Source organism: Monodon monoceros, unplaced genomic scaffold, assembly GCF_005190385.1.
Source record: "Monodon monoceros isolate NGI ecotype Baffin Bay Population unplaced genomic scaffold, NGI_Narwhal_1 Super_Scaffold_11, whole genome shotgun sequence".
NCBI classification, from domain to species: Eukaryota; Metazoa; Chordata; class Mammalia; order Artiodactyla; family Monodontidae; genus Monodon; species Monodon monoceros.
Window position 1 is genome coordinate 71860574 of NW_021703767.1, and position 22818 is coordinate 71883391.

The window sequence follows — 22818 nt, forward strand, 5'->3', positions numbered from 1 at the left end:
AAAAAAAAAAAAAAAAAAGGCATATAATCTAAAACTTGGGTATATTATTATGAATGGCAGGCCTCTCAAAAATGGGGAAAAAAAAACACAACCCAATTCTGGATATACTTCATTTTGGTAAGTATATTTTAAGATATTTGTTGTTTGAAAGCAGAGGAACTGTTTTTAGAGGCTCTCAAACCTGAATGTACATCAGACTTCCCTAGATGCCTCTGGGAGTGGTATTCCCTAAATCCCATCCCCAGAGATTCAGTATTTTAAAAGAACTACAAGTGATTCTGCCAGGTTCTTTCAAATCACTGGGTCCCACTGTATCCTTTGGTCTTACAGTATGTGTTTTATCATCCTTTCTTTAATTCATTGTCCCCTGGGCAGTAATTTAACTACAGCAAGATAACAAAATCCAGGTTTAATATGTTATTTAAGAATTTAGGGACTTCCCTGGTGGTCCAGGGAAGCACAGTTAAGACTGCGCTTGCACTGCAGGGGACACTGGTTTGATTCCTGGTTGGGGAACTAAGATCCTGCAAGCCGCACAGCGTGGCCAGGGAAAAAAAAGAAGTTAAAAAAAATTTAATGTGCTTCACTTTCAAAAAGTGATCTGCATCCATACAATGGAATATTTTGCCACTCTTACAAAAGAATTATACACTATATGTAGTAATTTAATAGGAAAAATCTCTAAGAAATAGCGAGTGAAAAAGGTCAGGAGAAAAACAGTGTGATTCACACATCCTTTTTAGGTTAAAAAAAAAAAAAGTTATAAGAAACTGTTAATAGTGCTAACTAACCTTTGGGGAAAAAGACTGATGTAATGGAATAGGAATAGGAGTGGAGAAGTGTGTGTGTGGGGGCGGGGAATGGAGCTTTCATTTTCCACTGAATAGCTTTCCTGCATAACTGAATTTACTAACAACTTACAAAAATGTTTTTTTTAAAGCATACTTGGATTAGAACAAATATATAACAGTATGCCAAAAAAGTTTTGCTTTAAGTAGAGCAAATATGTCAGAAATAGTTTCTAGTTATGGTGAATGCTTCCTTTTTTAGATTGTTCAAACTCACATAGTCAAAGCAATAGGAATGTAAATACTTCAAAGTTCTTTCTTAAAACTTACAATATTAAGGCTTAGCTTTCTTGCCAGCTCTTCATCACTTTTCAGTTGTTCTTCCATCTCTCTTTGCCTTTTTTCTACCTGTCTCTTTTCCTCTTCTTCCTCCTCTGCCAGTAATCTCTGTATGTATTCTTCACTGGCTTTGTTTTCTTCTTCCTCATTGGCTCGTCGCTCTGCCTCCACCTTAAAAATGATTAATAAAGAACAATCCTTCTCTGAACTTTTTAGCATACTTGCAATATTTCTTTCTTTCTTTTTTTAAAGATTTAATTTTATTTATTTTTGGCTGTGTTGGGTCTTCGTTGCTGTGTGCGGGCTTTCTCTAGTTGTGGCGAGGGGGGGCTACTCTTTGTCATGGTGTGCAGGCTTCTCCTGTTGCGGAGCACGGGTTCTAGGCATGTGGGCTCAGTAGTTGTGGCTCGTGGGCTCTAGAGCGCAGGCTCAGTAGTTATGGCACACGGGCTTTGTTGCTCCACAAGATGTGGGATCTTCCCAGACTAGGGATCGAACCTGTGTCCCCTGCATTGGCAGGTGGATTCTTTCCCTCTCAAACACCCGGGAAGTCCCAATATTTCTTAATAAGAATAGAAAAATTAAAAAAAAAAAAAAGAACAAATTGGCAGGAATTAAAATTTCTCAAATGAAGTACAAATCTGGAGACGCAAATTCCTGTAGAATAGTTCAGGAAGTCTCCTTCAGGAAGCCTTCCCCAGTCCAATGAAACCTTGATCAAAGTCTCATCCTTCCACATTTCGGTCCTTATCACATTTTCCATTACACTGTCACACATTTTTGGAAGTCTTTCTAGGTGATACTTTTCCTCAGTTAACAGAAGGCCATGTTCTGACTAATTTTGGCATAGGTTTCTGAACTAAACCCTAGCAAGGTAGAATGGAAATGATAAAAACTGACTTAAACCAAACAGTGTCCTTCCCTGAAGTTGGGATGAATCCCCAAACATGGTGGGCAGGGGTGAATAGTTGCTGAAGAAACAACCACAATGGTCATTATATGATTTACAGATGAGGAAAGACACAGAAAAGCTTTCCTAGATCAGAAAGTGATCTAACTTTCTTTTCTTAGCTCAGTAACTGGCAGCGGGGAGACTCAAACTCAGCATCTAGGACCTAAGGCCATGCTTGTGGGCATCTGAACTATACTTCCTGAAAGAAATAATGTAACAACTACTTTAGACATCTAAAGAATTTGACTCAAGAATAAGTCCTTGACCCAATTCAAGTGAAGGTGACATGAGTAAAGGTTTGTTAAGGAACTTTTAAGTCTTCTTGCTCTTAAAGGAAAGCCACTGGAAGAGACAGCTGGTTCTTCCTCTGCATACTGTTGTATATGCACCTGAGGTTCAGAAATGTGCGGCTACCTTGTTATTAGCCTGAGGAGAAAGCCAGCTGACAGAAGTTAGCAAAGAAATGGAACTAGAGCTCTGGATGAAACCGACCCTGAAGCCCCTATTAACCTCTGGAATTCCAGTAAATTACAATTTTCTGTCACCTGTACTCAAAAGCATCCTGAAAAAACCTGTTCTCACTATATTGTTGTAAAGATTAAATTACTCCTTACTTAAGGAACTTCCCTGGTGGTGCAATGGTTAGGAATCCGCCTGTCAATGCAGGGGACATGGGTTCGATCCCTGGTCTGGGAAGATGCCACATGCCACAGAGCAACTAAGCCCGTGTGCCACAACTACAGAGCCTGCGCTCTAGAGCCCGCATGCCCTAGAGCCCGAGCACTGCAACTACTGAAGCCTGCGCGCCTAGAGCCCATGCTCCACCACAAGAGAAGCCTGAAAACCACGAGGAAGAGTAGCTTCTGCTCGCCACAACTAGAGAAAGCACGTGCGTAGCAAAGAAGACCCGACGCAGCCAAAAAATAAATAAATAAAACCCTTACTTAAGAACATCGTCTAGACAATATGCTGACAATTAACTATCATAATTATTTACTAGTTCTTCTAGAGCTCTCATGGTCTAATACAGTAGCCACTAGCTACATGTGGCTACTGAGTAGTTGAAATGTGACTAGTCCAAACTGAGATGTATTATAAGTACAAAATACACAATTGCACACTAAATAAGAAAAAAAGTCAATACTTTCTATACTGATTACATAATAAAATATTTTAGATATACGGGATTAAATAAAATATACATAAAAATTAATTTAATCTTTTTTAAAAATACTTTTTAAAAATATTTATTTATTTTGGGCTGTGTTGGGTCTTTGTTGCTGCACGCGGGCCTTCTCTAGTTGTGGCGAGCGGGGGCTACTCTTCGTTGCGGTGCGTGGGCTTCTCGTTGTGGTGGCTTCTCTTATGGTGGAACATGAGCTCTAGGGTGCACGGGTTTCAGTAGTTGCGGCACATGGGCCCAGTAGTTGTGGCCCGCGGGCTCTAGAGCACAGGCTCAGCAGTTGTGGCACACGGGCTTAGTTGCTCTGCGGCATGTGGGATCTTCCCAGACCAGGACTTGAACCCATGTCCCCTGCATCAGCAGGCAGATTCTTAACCACTGCACCACCAGGGAAGCCCCTCATCTGTTTTTTTTTTTTTTTTTTAAATCTTTAAAAAACGTGGCTAATAGAAAATTTTAAATGATATATGAACCCACACCATATTTCTATTGAACAACACTGCTCTACATTAATCAGGGTAGGGGGAGTACTAGGGCTTTCCTAGTACTAGTGAAGTTCAAAGGCCGTAAGCACCACTCCCTCTTTTCATATTTAGGTTCTTCACAATTAGCCCTTTATGCTTTCCTCACCTAAATGCATTGTTTGTGCCCCCCAAACTTCATATACTGAAGCCCTAACTCCCAATGTGATGGTATTTGGAGGTGGGGCCTTCGGTAGGTAAGGGTCATGAGGGCGGAGTCCTCATGAAAGGGATTAGTACCCTTAGAAGAAGACACACAAGACAGACGATCTATCTCTCCCTTCCTCTCTCTGCCATGTGAGAATACAGTGAGAAGGCAGCTGTCTACAAGCCAGGAAGCAGGCCCTTGCCCAATACCAGATCTCCCAGTGCCTTAATCTTGCACTTCCCAGATCCAGAACTGTAAGAACAAATGTTTGTTGTTTAAGTCACCCAGTCTATGGTGTTTTTGATATAGCAGCCTAAATGGACTTAAGACACCCATAATCTACCACCTTTTCCCCATCCTTTATGCTCAAAGCTTCCCGGAAATTAAAAAAATTTCCTTCATACTTAAATGCTTACAGATCACTATCACATAAGAAGAGCATGTATAAATAAATTAAAGCAAGTTTTAAACTATTTTGAACACATGTAAAAAATGGAGCCTTTATAAAGCACATTAAAATTATTAACATTTCAATATATACTATTTATTTACATAAGCACATAATGTAAACACAGCAGAAAATTTTTCCAGAAAACAGCAACTATTTAGTGCTTACCTTGCTTATCTCCTCTTCATATTCTCTTCTTAATTCCCCAGGTTTACTTAATAGGCGAACTGGCTGATAGTCATCAACTGTTTCAGATCAAGAAAGAAAATTATATTATAGGTAACACCGAATTCTATGGCTAGCTTTGATCTTCCACTAAACCTGTATTAATATAAAAATGCAAAATTAAAATAAACATACAATTATTAACAGATATAGCAATATTTTTTAATGGAATTCCATTTTAAAAGAAAGGCCAGGACTTCCCTGGTAGTGCAGTGGTTAAGAATCTGCCTGCCAATGCAGGGTACATGGGTTCGATCCCTGGTCCGGGAAGATGCCACATGCCATGGAGCAACTGAGCCCATGCGCCACAACTGCTGAAGCCCGCGCGCCTAGAGTCCATGCTCCGCAACAAGAGAAGCCACCACAATGAGAAGCCTGCGCACCACAGCAAAGAGTAGCCCCCACTTGCCACAACTAGAGGAAGCCCGTGCACAGCAACGAAGACCCAATGCAGCCAAAAAATAAATAAATAAAATTAAAAGAAAAGAAAAGAAAGGAATCTACGTTCCCTGGAATTAACCAAATACAAAAAAAAAAAAAAAGGTCAGGGACTTCCCTGGTGGTGCAGTGACCAAGAATCTGCGCTCCCAACGCAAGCGGCCCAGGTTTGATCCCTGGTCAGGGAAATAGTCCACATGCTGCAACTAAGAGTATGCATGCCACAACTAAAGATCCCGCATGCCACAACTAACACCTGCCTCAGCCAAAAAAAATAAAACTAAAATAAATAAAATAAATAAATAAGTATTAAAAAACAAAAAAAGAGGGTTTCCCTGGTGGCGCAGTGGTTGAGAGTCTGCCTGCCGATGCAGGGGACACAGGTTCATGCCCTGGTCCAGGAAGATACCACATGCCGCGGAGCGGCTGGGCCCGTGAGCCATGGCCGCTGAGCCTGTGCATCCGGAGCCTGTGCTCCGCAATGGGAGAGGCCACAACAGTGAGAGGCCCGCGTACCGCAAAAAAATAAAAAATACATAAAGACCAAGGTTTGTGGCAAAGGATCCTTTAAAAAAAAAAAAAAAAGAGAGAGGCCAGAGGTTTTCAGGTTCAAAATGGCACATGAACACATATACTTAGCTCTTTCTCTAGAATCCATTAACATAACAATAAAGGAAGTTTTAAAAAGTAATCCTACAATAATAGCAAACATATATTTCTCAAAAAAGGTATATACAAATGGCCCACAAGCACATGAAAAGATGCTCAACATCACTAGTCATCAGGCAAATCAAAACCACAAAGAAATACACTTTGTACCCATTAGAGTGGCTACTATAAAACAAACAAAATAACAAGCATTGGCAAGGAGATGAAACTGCAATCCTTGTGCACTGTCAGTGGAAGTGTAAAATGGTATAGCTGCTATGGAAAACAGTATGGCGGTTGCTCAAAAAACTAAACATAGAAATACCGTGTGATCCAGCATTTCCACTTTTAGATACATATCCAAAAGATCTGAAAGTAGGGTATCAAACAGATACTTATACACCATGTCATAGCCAGCATTATTCACAACAGCCAAATGGTGGAAGTAACCCAAGTGTCCATCAACATGAATGGATAAATAATATGGTAAATACATACAATAGAATATTATTCAGTTGTATAAAAGAATGAAATTCTGACACATGCTACAATATGGATGAACCCTGAAGACACCATGCTAAGTGAAAGAGGTCAGACACAAAAGCATAAATACCTACTTTGTCCTCTACTTATATGAGGTACCCAGAGTAGTCAAGTTTGACAGAAAGTGGAATGATGGTTGCCAGGGGTTAGTTAGAGGAAGGGGGAATTGAGGAGATATTGTTTAACGGGTCAGTTTCAATTGTGTAAGATGAAAAAGTTCTGCGGATGGATGGTGATGGCTGCACACCAATATGATGTTCTTAATGCCACTGAACTGTACACTTAAAAATGGTTAAAATGGGGATTTCCCTGATGGTAAAGTGGTTAAGAATCCGCCTGCCAATGCAGGGGACACGGGTTCGAGCCCTGGTCCGGGAAGATCCCACGTGCTGTGGAGCAACTAAGCCCGTGCGCCACAACTACTGAGCCAGCGCTCTAGAGCCCGTGATCCACAACTACTGAAGCCTGCACGCTCTAGGGCCTGTGTGCCACAACTACTGAATCCACATACTGCAACTACTGAAGCCCACACGCATAGAGCCCATGCTCCGCAACAAGAGAATCCACTGCAATGAGAAGTCTGTGCACTGCAACAAAGAGTAGCCCCCGCTCACCACAACTAGAGAAAGCCTGCGCACAGCAACGAAGACCGAACGCAGCCCAAAAAAAAAAAAATGGTAAATTTTATGTATATTTTTACCACAATAAACAAAACTTGATAAAAAATAAATCACTTTGGGAGTTCCCCGGTGGTCTCATTATTAGGATTTGGTGCTTTCACTGCCGTGGCCTGGGTTCAATCCCTGGTAGGGGAACTGAGATCCCAAAAGCCGCGCAAAAAAAAAGGAAAAAAGTAAATCACTTTACACATTAGACACAATACAAAATAGCTAAGATAATTTAGAAAAAGAACAATGAAGAGAGATTTATTGTATTAGATATGAAACACAATTAAGTAGAATTAAATGAAGAAGGCGTGGTACAAACACAGCCATCAAGAAACAGTTAAAAAAAAAAGAAAATCCCCCAAACAGCTCTGGAAAACAAGCAGACTGTTGTTTGATTAGGTAAACAGTATACAATGAGGATGTATTATTCACCAAGCAGTGTGGTTCCCCAGGAACTTTCAATTCCTGGGGGGAAAAAAAGTTAAGATGGCTGTTTTACACAATACTCAGATTGCAGGTGAATTTTACAAAATTTAATGGAAACTAAAAATGACTGAAGAAAATATAAATGATAAATTCAAAATGTTAAGATAGGGTAGATTTCCTGAATAACAGAAGAAATACCCAAACAATACTTTTATATGATGACAAACATCACAAAGTTAAAAACAACAAACTGGGAGAAATTATTTGCAAATACAGAAATCAATAGACAATTAACATGCAGACTATAACAAGAACTTCTACAGATTAAGAAAAACACACTTCAGTAATGGGCAAATGAAAGGAACATGCAATTTACAGAAGATGCTTAACTACTCACTCTATAGTAAGCAGAGCATTGTAATTAAAAAAAAAAATTGGGGACTTCCCTGGCAGTCCAGTGCTTAAGACGCTGCTCTTCCACTGCAGGGGGTGCGGGTTTGATCTCTGGTCGGGGAACTAAGACCCCACAAGCCACACGGTGGGGCAAAAAAAAAAAAATTTTTTTTAATAGAACTACTGAGATTTTTAATGTTTACTTATTTGTACACAGGTAAATCTAAACTAAGATCAATAACTTTTTCAACCAAAAACACAACAAATTTAAATTGCCTTAATATGCTTCCAATAATCTAAATGCAGCAATTATTTGCTGTTTCTTAAACAATTTCTAAGAGTATGACAAATTAAAAAAAATCCGTTTTATAGACTAGAAGCGACTATGACAGTCAGTAAGTGCCATCTGTTTAAAGTACCTCACAACACTCATTTGTGTTAGTTAGCTCTAAAATTTCTCTCGTAAACTACTGAAATTAAATGTTCCCACTGTACTTAATATTGCTTTCTTACGGTGAGTGTTCTTCTTAAGAAGTCAAGATTCACTAAAGGAAATTTATTCCCATATTTTTTATTTTACTCTGAAAGAAAAATCCAAGTTAATTAAAGAACTAAATGTCCAATACTGGACCAAAAATAAAAACAAATAATAAAACCTAACTTGAACAATTAGGCTGTTTATAAAATTATTCTTCCATCCCTCAATTTGACTCCACTTGCATCATCAAGGAAACAGTTTCTACTCCCAATTAAATTAAATTTGCTCTGTAGTACCAATCTCCCTCTGAAACCTGTAGGAATTATTGACTTTTTCTAGCTTCTGGTGGTTTGCCAGCAATCTCTGGTGTTCCTTGGCTTACAGATGCATCACTCCAACCCTCTGTCTTCACACAGTATTCTCACTGTGTGAATTCACATCATCTTTCTTCTGTGTGTGTGTGTGTCTGTGTCCAAATTTCCCCTTTTTATGAAGAGACCAGTCATAATAGATTGCAGCCCATCCTAATGACCTTAACTTGATTACCTCTGTAAAGACCTTATTTCCAAATAAGGTCACATTCAGAAGTATTAGTGGTTAGAACTTAAATATATCTTTCTGTTACGTTACATGTAACAATGTGTAATATATCCTCACTGAAAAACTAAAAAACATTACTGAGAGGAATAAAGATCTAAATAAGTAGAGAAATATACTATTTTCATGGGTATGAGGGCTCTATATTGTTAAGATGTCAATTCTCCTCAAATTGATCTATAGATTCAATGCAACCCCAATCAAACTCCCACTAGGCTTTCAGTAGAAACTGACAGGTTGATTTTTAAATTTACATGGAAATAGAAAGGACCTAGAATACTCAAAGCAAACATGAAAAAGAATAATAAAGTTGGAGAACTATTACTGTTACTGACCTAGGCTCTTGGACTCTTTAATCAACAGAAAGTGGTAAGAGGCCAGATGAGAAATTCAGGCAAGCCTTTACTGGGACTTGTGCTACAGCACAAGGGAGCAAGAACAAGTAACAGGTGCCCCCGTTCGCTCCCCAAGGGGCGCAAGCTGGGTCCTTAGATGGGGTGAGGGTAGGAGTGGACTGGTGGGTTGGGCCAGAGGGGTGGCTTAGGTGGTCTGCCCACCCCCTTGGTGGTGCTGTGTGCAGGGAGCATGCTATTGCTATTGCTCCTGGCACCTCAAAAGTGGCAGTTGGGTTTTGGCCTTTTTGTGTCTCTTTGTCCATAATTTGCCCCAAATGCCCATGAATGTAGTTATTATTTTTAGTCCCTTACAGTTTTTGTTGTATTCTGTTGGTTGAGGAGATGTTTGTCCAGGCACAAGCACTCCAGTAAAGGGTCTCACGGCCCAGGTCATCTCATTACCATAAAGCTACAGTAATGAAGACACTGTGATTTAAACATTAGAATCAACAAATCAATCAGTGGTGGGACTTCCCTGGTGGTCCTGTGGTTAAGACTCCATGCTCCCAATGCAGGGGGCCCAGGTTCAATCCCCAGTCAGGGAACTAGATCCCACACGCCACAACGAAGATCCAACATGCCCCAACTAAGACCCAGTGCAGCTAAATAAATAAACATTAAAAAAAAAAAAGTCAGTGGAATATAGACCCACACTTACAAGAAAAGCTTTTACAAGTGATAAAGGAATAACTAATATTCATAAGGAAAAAAATAACTTCTATCTCATCCACTATCCAAAAATTAATTTGAAATGGACCATAAGCCTAAACATAAAAGCTAAAACTGTAAAGTTTTTAGGGGAAGAAAAGGGGAATATTTTCATATTCCTAGGGTTTTCTTAGATAGGACACAGAAAGTAATAGCCATAAAAGGAAAAGTTTATGAATTAGACTTCATGAAAATTAAAAATTACAGCTCATCAAAAGACATCATTAAGGACTTCCCTGGTGGTGCAGTGGTTAAGAATCCCCCTGCCAATGCAGGGGACACGGGTTCGAGCCCTGGTCCGGGAAGATCCCACATGCCACAGAGCAATGAAGCCCGTGTGCCGCAACTACTGAAGCCCACACTCTAGACCCCGTGAACCACAACTACTGAGCCCATTCGCCTAGAGCCTCCACCACAAGAGAAGCCACCGCAATGAGAAGCCTGTGCACCACAACAAAGAGTAGCCCCCGCTCGCTGCAATGAGAGAAAGCCCGCGTGCAGCAACGAAGACCCAACACAGCCATGTATAAATAAAAAATAAATTTATTAAAAAAAGGAAAAAAAATGAATATGCAAACCACAGACCACAGAAAATATTCACAAAACACATCGGGCAAAGTACTGATACATATCACTACTTAACTCCTACACTCAATAATACAAAGATAAAACTCAATGGGCAAAAGATTCAAGCAGGCACTTCACAATGGAAGACATACAAGTGGCTGGCCAATAAAAAATGAAAAAAGATTCAATATCATTAGTTACCTGGGACATGCAAATTAAAACTACAATGAGATACTACTACAAATCCCAGAAGGATTAAAATTAAAAAGATAGGTAACAGCAAATGTTGGTGAGGATATTGTAAGTGAACCAAACGTGTCCCCTCGAAATTCACGTAGAAATCTTAATTCAATGTGATGGTATTTGGAGATGGGGCCTTTGGGAGGTCTAATTAGCTCACGAGGGTAGAGATCCCATGAATGGGATTAGCACCCTAATAAGAGGCCAGAGAGCTGGCTAGCTCTCCACTATATGAGAACATAATCAGGAAGAGGGCCAAACCAGGAACCAAATTGGCCAGCACCTTGATCTTAGACTTCCCAGCTCCAGAACTGTGAAAAACAAATCTATTGTTTAAGTGACCCACTCCATATACTTTGTTACAGCAGCCCAAACTAACTAATGCAGATGAGCAGAAGCCAGGATTTGTATGTTGTTGCTGGGATTAGAAAATAATACAACCACTTTGGAAAATGACCTGGCAGTTTATTTTATAACCAAACATATACCTACTCTATGACAGAGCACTTCCACTCCTAAGTATTTGTTCAAAATGAAAACATATGACCACAAAAATAAACTTGTACAAGAATCTTCACAGCAACTTTATTCAAAATAGCCAAAAGCTGGAAACAGCTGAGGGACCATGAACTGGAGAACCAACAAGGGAAGTGGATGGAGGAAGGGAGCCCACAATCAGCTCCACTCAGCTCTGCAGCACTGAGCTGGAAGTGATAAGAAATGCTGGCATTCTGCTCCTCCTGGAGGGATGCTTGACTGGGAGCTAGGGAGACAGGGAGCCCTGTCTTCCTGTCTTGGCCACACCCACTTTGAGTGGAGCTTCCCTCTTGCTGAGTTAGGGAGGGAGGAGAGCAAATTGTGGCTGCAGAGAACAAGGGAATTCCCTGGTGGTCCAGTGGTTAGGACTCCATGCTCTCACTGCCGAAGGCCTGGGTTCAATCCCTGGTGGAGGAACTAAACTCCCACAAGCTGTGCAGCATAGCCAAAAAAATAAGAAAGATTAAAAAAAAAAAAAGTATAGTAGAACAGTACTTAAAAAGAAATAAACTACTAATAATCACAAAGGGATAAATCTGGAACATTATACTATGTAAAAGAAACGTGTACAAAAGAATACACACTGTATGATTACTGTTACGGATTGAATTGTGTGCCCCCAAAAGATATGCTTAAGTGCTAACCCCTGTACCCAAGAATGTGATCTTATTTGGAAATAGGGTTGTTGTAGACATAACTGAGTTTATACTGGAGAAGGGTGGGCCCTTAATCTAATATCACTGGTGCCCTTGAAAGAGAGACAAAGAGAAGAGATGACTTTGTACAGACACATAGGGAGAATGTCATGTGACTATGAAAGCAGAGGCTGGAGTTATGCAGCTGCAAGCCAAGAACACCAAGGACTGTCAGCAACACTCAGAAGCTAAGAGAAAGGCATGTAACAGATTCTCTCTGAGAGGCTTCAAGAGAACATGTGTCTGGACTCCTAGCCTCCAGAATTGTGAGAAAATAAAATCTGTTATTTTAAGCCACCTGATTTGTGGTAGTTTGTTATGGCAACCCTAGGAAACTAATAGAATTCCATTTATATGAAGTTCTAGAGCAGACAAAACTCATCTATGGTGGGAAAAAATAAAAACAATTGTTGACTTTTGTGGGGTGGAGGTAGGGCTTAACTGGAAGGAACATGAGGATAATTTCAGGTGTGATGATAATGTTCTACATTTTTATAGGGGTTTGTGTTACAAAGGGTTATACTTATGTGAACACACAGTGAGTTACAATTAAAATTTGTACATTTCAATTATATGTAAATTTTACAGTGAAAGAAAAAAGTTATAAGCTAATATTTATCTTTAATAATATGTATACTTCTATGTGAAGATGTGGCACATATATACAATGGAATATTACTCAGCCATAAAAAGAAACGAAACTGAGTTAATCTGTAGTGAGGTGGATGGACCTAGAATCTGTCATACAGAGTGAAGTAAGTCAGAAAGAGAAAAACAAATACTGTATGCTAACACATATATATAGAATCAAAAAAAAAAAAAAAGGGGGGTGGTTCTGAAAAACCTAGAGGCAGGACAGGAATAAAGACACAGACATAGAGAATGGACTTGAGAACACGGGGAGGGGGAAGGGTAAGCTGGGACAAAGGGAGAGAGTGGCATGGACATATATACACTACCAAATGTAAAATAGATAGCTAGTGGGAAGCAGCCACATAGCACAGGGAGATCAGCTCAGTGCTTTGTGTCCACCTAGAGGGGTGGGATAGGGAGGGTGGGAGGGAGACACAAGAGGGAGGGGATATGGGGATATATGTATATGTATAGCTGATTCACTTTGTTGTAAAGCAGAAACTAATACACCATTGTAAAGCAATCATACTCCAATAAAGATATTAAAAAAACCAAAAAACAAAACAAAGCAAAGTAATATATATACTTATATGTATATTTAAGGGGAAATGAAATAAAAAAATAGGAAATCAATGGGTGGATAGAAGAAAAGATATATGACAACAAGTATAGCAAAATGTTAACTGCCACATCTGGTTATGGATATGTGAGAGTTCACCATAGAATTCTTTCAACTTTTCTCTATATTAAAATTTTTTCATAATAACATGCTGAAAAAAATGTAAGCATACTACCAAAATCCCTTTTAGAAAGAAAGGAGGGAAGGAAGGAAGGAAAGAAAGGAGGGAGGGAAATAAAAACAAAAACCAAGGGTTGGCAAGGTGTAACTACACCTCTCGTACACTACTGGTAGGAGTGTAAATTGGTAAAACCATTTTGGAAAACTGCTTGGCAGTATATCCTAAGGCTTACCCTACCTGTAATACCCACCACGGGATAGTCTTTGGTTCTATTAAACATTCAAACTCAAAATGACCATAAGGCCACGTTTGGCATCAATCTAACAGCATGAAAGCAAGCAAGCCAGGTAACCCCTACGCCACAGAAGCCAACATCTCTTGTGGCAACAATACAGGCACAGGTTCCCCACAAGAAAAATGCCCAGTTACAGTGGTCACTACACTCAAGAGAAGCACAAAGCATAGTATCCCAATCAGCATTATCATTCCTCCCAAGAAAGACGTAATTTGTGACTCAGAAATAATTTTTACCACAACCAATGCTTGCTACCTAGTAACATCATTGACATTCTTACCCTCATTCTGTTGTGGGAGAAACAAAGCTAGAGATTTCATCAAAGGACAGATTTTCATATAGCACAGGAAAAGATTTAACTCTTTATCCACATTCTATGTCCCCCAAACCCCACTCTATATCCAACAGAAATGTAGGCATATGTTCACCAAAATACAAGTATAAAAATGTTCACAGTAACACTATTCATAACAGCCTAACAGGATACAGAATTTTTCATTGCTTTCACTATTTAATATTTATACAACATAGTACTATGTAGCAATGAAAATAAACCATAACCACATGTATCTCATCAATCTAACAATGAGCTGAAGAAGCCCCACACAAGAGTACATGATTCCATTTCTAAAAATGTTCAGAAACAAGCAAATATGAGCCATGGTGTTACAGGCCAGAATAACATCAACAGTTACAGGAACGGGTGAGTGAACAGATTCTGAAAGAGATGATTCAGGAGTTCTGGCAAAGTTCTGGGTCTTGAATGTAGTACTGGTTACACAGACATGTTCACTCTGAAAATTCACTGAACTGTAGACTTATGACTTGTACACTTTTGCATGTACCTGTCAATAAAATTTACATGAAAAACAAAGTAAAGAGGATCAACTTCCAGAATCGTAGAGTAAGGAGATCTGCAGACTTTTTCTTCAACAAAACAACCATAACTGGAGAAAGGTATAAAAAAACTGGTAGAATAAAGTTCCTGAAAATTGTCCTAAGAGCCTACAGCAAAAGAAGAAATATTTCCCCCACCCCACCAAATTTACTAAATCTCAGCAAGAAAAGTGAGAATCTGTGGCACTGCAGCCACAACTGCTCTGCCCCCTCCCTAACTCAACAAGAATGAAGCTCCACTCCAAGTGGGTGTGTCAAGACAGGAAGACAGGGCTCCCTATCTCCCTAGCTCCCAGTCAAGGGGTACATCATCCCTACAGGAGGAGCAGCATAACAGCATTTCTTATCACTTCCAGCTCAGTGCTGCAGAGCTAAGTGGAGCTGATTGTGGGCTCTGCTCTTCCATCCACTTCCCACTCAGGCATAATATGGAACAATAACGGGGCCCCACTGCCCTCATCACAGCTCACTCACAGGGCCAAGGGTTCTAGGACAGGCAAGCCAAGGAGAATAGACTACCATGCCTGTCCACTGGCCTGTTCCTAAAGAGAGAGGTAAGCCATTGTCTCTGCCTCCAGCTGCAGAGCAGTGGCTCAGAGATTTTGCCAAGGGAAAGAGACAGCCCTTAAGAACTGAGGGCTCCAAAGATTTCCCTCAAAGAAAATGACTTTATCTGGAAGAGAATGTGGATTAGTTCAAGCCTAAAGGCACTCTTGAAAACAATGGCAATTTTAGTGGTAAACACTTAAAGAGAAGGCAGGGTGGGACTTCCCTGGTGGCTCAGTGGTTAAGAATCCGCCTGCCAACGCAGGGGACAAGCCCTGGTCTAGGAAGATCACACATGCCGTGGAGCAACTAAGCCTGTGTGCCACAACTACTGAGCCTGCGATCTACAGCCTGTAACCCACAACTACTGAGCCTGTGTGCCACAACTACTGAAGTCCGCGTGCCTAGAGCCCATGCTCTACAACAAGAGAAGCCACAGCAATGAGAAGCCCGCGCACCACAACAAGGAGTAGCCCCTGCTCGCCACAACTAGCGAAAGCCCGCGCATAGCAACAAAGACCCAACAAAGCCAAAAATAAATAAATAAATTTTTTTTTTTTTTTAAAAAGAGAAGGCAGGGTGGAGTGATGTCAGCAAAATGGCAGAGCAGGCAGCTCCAAGCTCTCATCCCTCCACAGAAACGTCAAAAAAGGAGAAACTACCAGAGCCAACACTTTCAGAACTCTGGAAAACAAAGGTTTAGAGCAACCAAGAAAATGGTGAACCAAGAAAAAGGCAACTTCAGGAAGATTGGTTCAGGATGGTGCAGTAGAAGGAGTTGTGCTCACTCCCTCGTGCGACGGCACCAAAATCACAAATAACTTCTGAACAATCATCAACAGGAAGACACTGGAACTCACCAAAAAAGATACCCCACATCCAAACACAAAGAAGCCACAACGAGATGGTAGGAGGGGCGCAATCACAATTAAATCAAATCCCGTAACTGCTGGGTGGGTGACTCACAAACTGGAGAACACTTATACCACAGAAGTCCACCCACCGGAGTGAAGGTTCTGAGCCCCACATCAGGCTTCCCAACCTAGGGGTGCGGCAACGGGAGAAGGAATTCCTAGAGAATCAGACTTTGAAGGCTAGCGGGATTTGATTTCAGGACTTCGACAGGACTGGGGGGAACAGAGACTCCACTCTTGGGGGCACACACAAAGTACTGTGTGCACTGGGACCCAGGGGAAGAAGCAGTGACCTCATAGGAGACTGAACCAGACCTACATGCTAGTGTTGGAGGGTCTCCTGCAGAGGCGGGGGGTGGCTGTGGCTCACCGAGGGGACAAGGACACTGGAAGCAGAAGTTCTGGGAAGTACTCCTTGGCGTGAGTCCTCCCAGAGTCGGCCATTAGCCCCACCAAAGAGCTGGGTAGGCTCCAGGGCTGGGTTGCCTGAGGCCAAACAACCAAAAGGGAGGGAACCCAACCCCACCCATCAGCAGACAAGAGGATTAAAGTTTTACTAAGCTCTGTCCATCAGAGCAACACCCAGCTCTACCCACCATCAGTCCCTCCCATCAGGAAGCTTGCACAAGCCTCTTAGACAGCCTCATCCAGCAGAAGCCAGACAGCAGAAGAAACAAGAACTACAATTCTGCAGCCTGTGGAACAAAAAACCACATTCACAGAAAGATACACAAAATGAAATGGCAGAGGACTTTGTACCATATGAAGAAATAAGATAAAACCCCAGAAAAACAACTAAATGAAGTGGAGATAGGCAACCTTCCAGAAAAAGAATTCAGAATAATGATACTGAAGATGATCCAGGACCTTGGAAAAGGAATAGAGGCAAAGATAGAGAAGATGCAAGAAATGTTTAACAAAGAGCTAGAAGAATTAAAGAACAAACAAAGATATGAACAATACAATAACTGAAATGAAAAATACACTAGAAGGAATCAATAGCAGAATAACTGAGGCAGAAGAACAGATAAGTGACCTGGAAGACAGAATGGTGTAATTCACTGCCATGGAAGAGAATAAAGAAATAAGCATGAAAAGAAATGAAGACAGCCTAAGAGACCTCTGGGACAACATTAAACACAACAACATTCGCATTATAGGGGTCCCAGAAGGAGAAGAGAGAGAGAAAGGACCCGAGAAAATATTTGAAGAGATTATAGTTGAAAAATTCCCTAACATGGGAAAGGAAATATCCACCCAAGTCCAGGAAGCGCAGAGAGTCCCAGGCAGGATAAACCCAAGGAGAAACACGCCGAGACATGCAGTAATCAAACTGAAAAAAATTAAAGACAAAGAAAAATTATTGAAAGCAGCAAGGGAAAAACGACAAATAACACACAAGGGAACTCCCATAAGGTTAACAGCTGATTCCTCAGCAGAAACTCTACAAGCCAGAAGGGACTGGCATGACATATTTAAAGTGATGAAAGGGAAGAACCTACAACCGAGATTACTCCACCCAGCAAGGCTCTTATTCAGATTCAACAGAGAAATCAAAAGCTTTACAGACCAGCAAAAGCTAAGAGAAATCAGCACCACCAAACCAGCTCTACAACAAATGCTAAAGTAACTTCTCAAAGCGGGAAACACAAGAGAAGAAAAGGACCTACAAAAACGAGCCCACAACAATTAAGAAAATGGTAACAGGAACATAATTATCGATAATTACCCTAGACATGAATGGATTAAATGCTCCAACCAAAAGACACAGGCTTGCTGAATGGATACAAAAACAAGACCCATATACATGCTGTCTACAAGAGTCTCACTTCAGACCTAGGGACACATACAGACTGAAAGTGAGGGGATGGAAAAAGATATTCCATGCAAATGGAAATCAAAAAGAAAGCTGGAGTAGCAATACTCATATCAGATAAAATAGACTTTAAAATAAAGAATGTTACAAGAGACAAGGAAGGACACTACATAATGATCAAGGGCTCGATCCAAACAGAAGATATAACAATTATGAATATATATGCACCCAACATAGGAGCACCTCACATAAGGCAACTGCTAACAGCTATAAAAGAGGAAATTGACAGTAACACAATAATAGTGGGGGACTTTAACACTTCACTTACGCCAATGGACACATCATCCAGACAGAAAATTAATAAGGAGACACAAGCTTTAAATGACTCGATAGACCAGGTAGATTTAATTGATATTTATAGGACATTCCATCCAAAACCAGCAGATTACACTTTCTTCTCAAGTGGGGACGGAACATTCTCCAGGATAGATCACATCTTGGGTCACAAATCAAGCCTCGGTAAATTTAAGAAAATTGAAATCACATCAAGAATCTTTTCTGACCCAAACGCTATGAGATTAGAAATCAATTACAGGGAAAAAAACGTAAAATACACAAACACATGGAGGCTAGACACTACATTACTAAATAACCAAGAGATCACTGACGAAATCAAAGAGGAAATCAAAAAATACCTACAGACAAATTACAACGAAAACACAATGATCCAAAACCCATGGGATGCAGCAAAAGCAGTTCTAACAGGGACGTTTACAGCAATACAAGCCTACCTCAAGAAACATGAAAAATCTCAAATAAACAATCTAACCTTACAACTAAAGGAACTAAAGAAAGAAGAACAAACAAAACCCAAAGTTAGTAGAAAGAAAGAAATCATAAAGAGCAGAGCAGAAATAAATGAAATAGAAACAAAGAAAACAATAGCAAAGATCAAAATAACTAAAAGCTGGTTCTCTTTGAGAAGATAAACAAAATTGATAAACCTTTAGCCAGACTCATTAAGAAAAAGAGGGAGAGGACTCAAATCAATAAAATTAGAAATGAAAAAGGAGAAGTTACAACGGACACCACAGAAATACAAAGTATCCTAAGAGACTACTACAAGCAACTCTATACCAATAAAATGGACAACCTGGAAGAAATGGACAAATTCTTCCAAAGGTATTACCTTCCAAGACTGAACAAGGAAGAAATAGAAAATATGAACAGACCAATCACAAGTAATGAAATTGAAACTGTGGTTAAAAATCTTCCAGCAAACAAAAGCCCAGGACCAGATGGCTTCACAGGTGAATTCTATCAAACATTTAGAGAAGAGCTAACACCCATCCTTCTCAAACTCTTCCATAATATTGCAGAGGCAGGAACACTCCCAAACTCATTCTATAAGGCGACCATCACCCTGATACCAAAACCAGACAAATATACTACAAAAAAAGAAAATTACAGACCAATATCACTCATGAATATAGATGCAAAAATCCTCAACAAAATACAAGCAAACAGAATCCAACAACACATTAAAAGGAACATACACCATGATCAAGTGGGATTTATCCCAGGGATGCAAGGATTCTTCAATATATGCAAATTAATCAAAGTGATATACTGTATTAACAAATTGAAGAAGAAAAACCATATGATCATCTCAATAGCTGCAGAGAAAGCTTTTGACAAAATTCAACACCCATTTATGATAAAAACTCTCCAGAAAGTGGGCATAGAGGGAACCTACCTCAACATAAGAAAGGCCATATACGGCAAAACCACAGCAAACATCATTCTCAATGGTGAAAAACTGAAAGCATTTCCTCTAACATCAGGAACGAGACAAGGATGTCCACTCTCACCACTATTATTCAACATAGTTTTGGAAGTCCTAGCCATGGCAATCAGAGAAGAAAAAGAAATAAAAGGAATACAAATTGGAAAAGAAGAAGTAAAACTGTCAGTTTGCAGATGACATGATACTATACATTGAGAATCCTAAAGATGCCACCAGTAAACTACTAGAGCTAATCACCGAATGTGGTAAAGTTGCAAGATACAAAATTAATGCACAGAAATCTCTTGCATTCCTATATACTAATGATGAAAACTCTGAAAGAGAAATTAAGGAAACACTCCTATTTACCACTGGAACAAAAAGAATACCTAGGAATAAACCTACCTAGGGAGACAAAAGACCTATATGCAGAAAACTATAAGACACTGATGAAAGAAATTAAAGATGATACCAACAGATGGAGAGATATACCATGTTCTTGCACTGGAAGAATCAATATTGTGAAAATGACTATACTACCCAAAGCAATCTACAGATTCAGTGCAATCTGTATCAAATTACCAGTGGCCGTTTTTACAGAACTAGAGCAAAAAAATCTTAAAATTTGTATGGAGACACAAAAGACCCTGAATAGTCAAAGCAGTCTTGAGGGAAAAAAAATGAGCTGGAGGAATCAGACTCCCTGACTTCAGACTATACTACAAAGCTTCAGTAATCAAAACAATATGGTACTGGCACAAAAACAGAAACATAGATCAATGGAACAAGATAGAAAGCCTAGAGATAAACCCACACACCTATGGTCAACTAATCTATGATAAAGGAGGCAAGGATATACAATGGAGAAAAGACAGTCTCTTCAAAAAGTGGTGCTGGCAAAACTGGACAGCTACATGTAAAAGAATGAAATCAGAACACTCCCTAACACCATACACAAAAATGAACTCAAAATGGACTAGAGATCTAAATTTAAGACTGGACACTATAAAACTCTTAGAGGAAAACATAGGAAGAACACTCTTTGACATAAATCACAGCAAGATCTTTTTTCATCCACCTCCTAGAGTAATGGAAATAAAAGCAAAAATAAACAAATGGGACCTAATGAAACTTCAAAGCTTTTGCACAGCAAAGGAAACCATAAACAAGATGAAAAGACAACCCTCAGAATGGGAGAAAATATTTGCAAACGAATCAATGGACAAAGGATTAAACTCCAAAATACATAAACAGCTCAAGCAGCTCAATATTAAAAAAACAAACAACTCAATCCAAAAATGGGCAGAAGACGTAAATAGACATTTCTCCAAAGAAGACATACAGATGGCCAAGAGGCACGTGAAAAGCTGCTCAACATCACTAATTATTAGAGAAATGCAAATCAAAACTACAATAAGGTATCATCTCACAACAGTCAGAATGGGCATCATCAGAAAATCTACAAACAGCAAATGCTGGAAAGGGTGTGGAGAAAAGGGAACCCTTTTGCACCGTTGATAGGAATGTAAATGATACAGCCACTATAGAGAACAGTACAGAGGTTCCTTAAAAAACTAATAGAAGTACCATATGACCCAGCAATCCCACTAATTGGGCATATACTCAGAGCAAACCATAATTCAAAAAGACACATGCACCCCAATGTTCATTGCAGCATTATTTACAATAGCCAAGACATGGAAGCAACCTAGATGCCCTTCGACAGACAAATGGATAAAGAAGATGTGGTACATATATACAATGGAATATTACTCAGCCATAAAAAGGAACGAATTTGGGTCATTTGTAGAGACATGGATGGATCTAGAGACTGTCATACAGAGTGAAGTAACTCAGAAACAGAAAAACAAATATAGTATATTAACACATATATGTGGAACCTAGAAAAATGGTACAGATGAACCAGTTTGCAGGGCAGAGATAGAGACACAGATGTAGAGAACAAACATATGGACACCAAGGGGGGGAAAAGTGGAACAGTGGGTGGTGGTGATGGGATGAATTGGGCGATTGGGATTGACATATATAAGTTAATATGTATAAAATAGATAATAAGAACCTGCTGCATAAAAAATAAATAAAATAAAAAAGAAAACTTCAAAAGATAATGTCTTGCTGTTTCCAATGGGGTTTTTTAGTGGTTTGTCTAAGACATATCTCTATGGAGATCCTAGTGTTGTATCTTTCTTATTCTTCTAAAGCCGGGTAAATGTGAATTATAACATTAAATGTTTAAAAAAGAAGAAAAAGAAAAAGCCAATCTCAAAAGCAGTAGGGGGCTTCCCTGGTGACGCAGTGGTTGAGAGTCCGCCTGCCAATGCAGGGGACACGGGTTCATGCCCCGGTCCGGGAAGATCCCACATGCCGCGGAGCGGCTGGGCCCGTGAGCCATGGCCGCTGAGCCTATGCGTCCCGAGCCTGTGCTCCGCAATGGGAGAGGTAGCAACAGTGAGAGGCCCGCGTACTGCAAAAAAAAAAAAAAAAAAGCAGTAGGAAAATTTTGGGGACACTTTACTTGTTCTTGCCCCACACCCTCCTCAGCATACTGGCAGTCTTTAAGAGGGAAACCCACGTTCTCAGATTGGGACACTTGTTCCTGGTTCTGGAGGGAAATGAGCAGACCCAGGGCAAGATACACGCTCAGAAAACATCTGAGCAGACCCTAAGCTTTCACCTTGGGCTGATCCCAGGCTCAATTCAAGGCTGGCTAAGAGTTGAAGGGCAGCCTTGGCACCAAGCCAATGTGCCAAGACAGAGAAGTGCTTCTTTGTTTTGTTTCTTTTTCTTGTTTTTTTCGGCTCCTGACATTCAAAGAAATCTGTCAAAACACTAACCGAACACAAACTAAGACAAAGACTCGGTGACCACACACATTAAGGAACATAGTCTTTGCAAAAATAGTTTGGGAAACTCAGTAACAAATGGCCTATTATAGCCTTCAACAATCAAAAAAATGGTAAACCCCAGGGAAAGGGAAGAATCTGATTCCCAGAGTTACCACATTGTAATATTCAAATGTTCAATTTTCTCCAAAAAAACCAACCACAAGGCATACTAAGAAACAAGAACATTTGGACAATTCAAAGGAACAGAAACCATCCCTAAGGAAGTCTAGACATCAGACTTACTAAACAAAAACTTTAAAATAACTGTCTTATCAACAAATGGCACCAGGAAAACTGGATATCCACATGTAAAAGAATGAGGTTGGACCCTTCCCTCACACCATATAC

At 40.0% G+C, this 22818-nt stretch overlaps 1 protein-coding gene across 2 annotated transcripts in view; it reads right to left on the minus strand.

Moving 5' to 3' along the window:
- The window catches only part of RNF168 (ring finger protein 168), a 42161-nt gene that overhangs the window by 12702 nt on the left and 6641 nt on the right, over nt 1-22818 (minus strand). For both annotated transcript variants that reach the window (XM_029214148.1, XM_029214147.1), the window contains exons 3-4: nt 4548-4624; nt 1119-1298 (exon numbers count right to left, since the gene is read on the minus strand). In XM_029214148.1, the coding sequence (XP_029069981.1) occupies nt 1119-1298; nt 4548-4624 (257 nt within the window). The remainder of the gene's footprint in view (nt 1-1118; nt 1299-4547; nt 4625-22818) is intronic.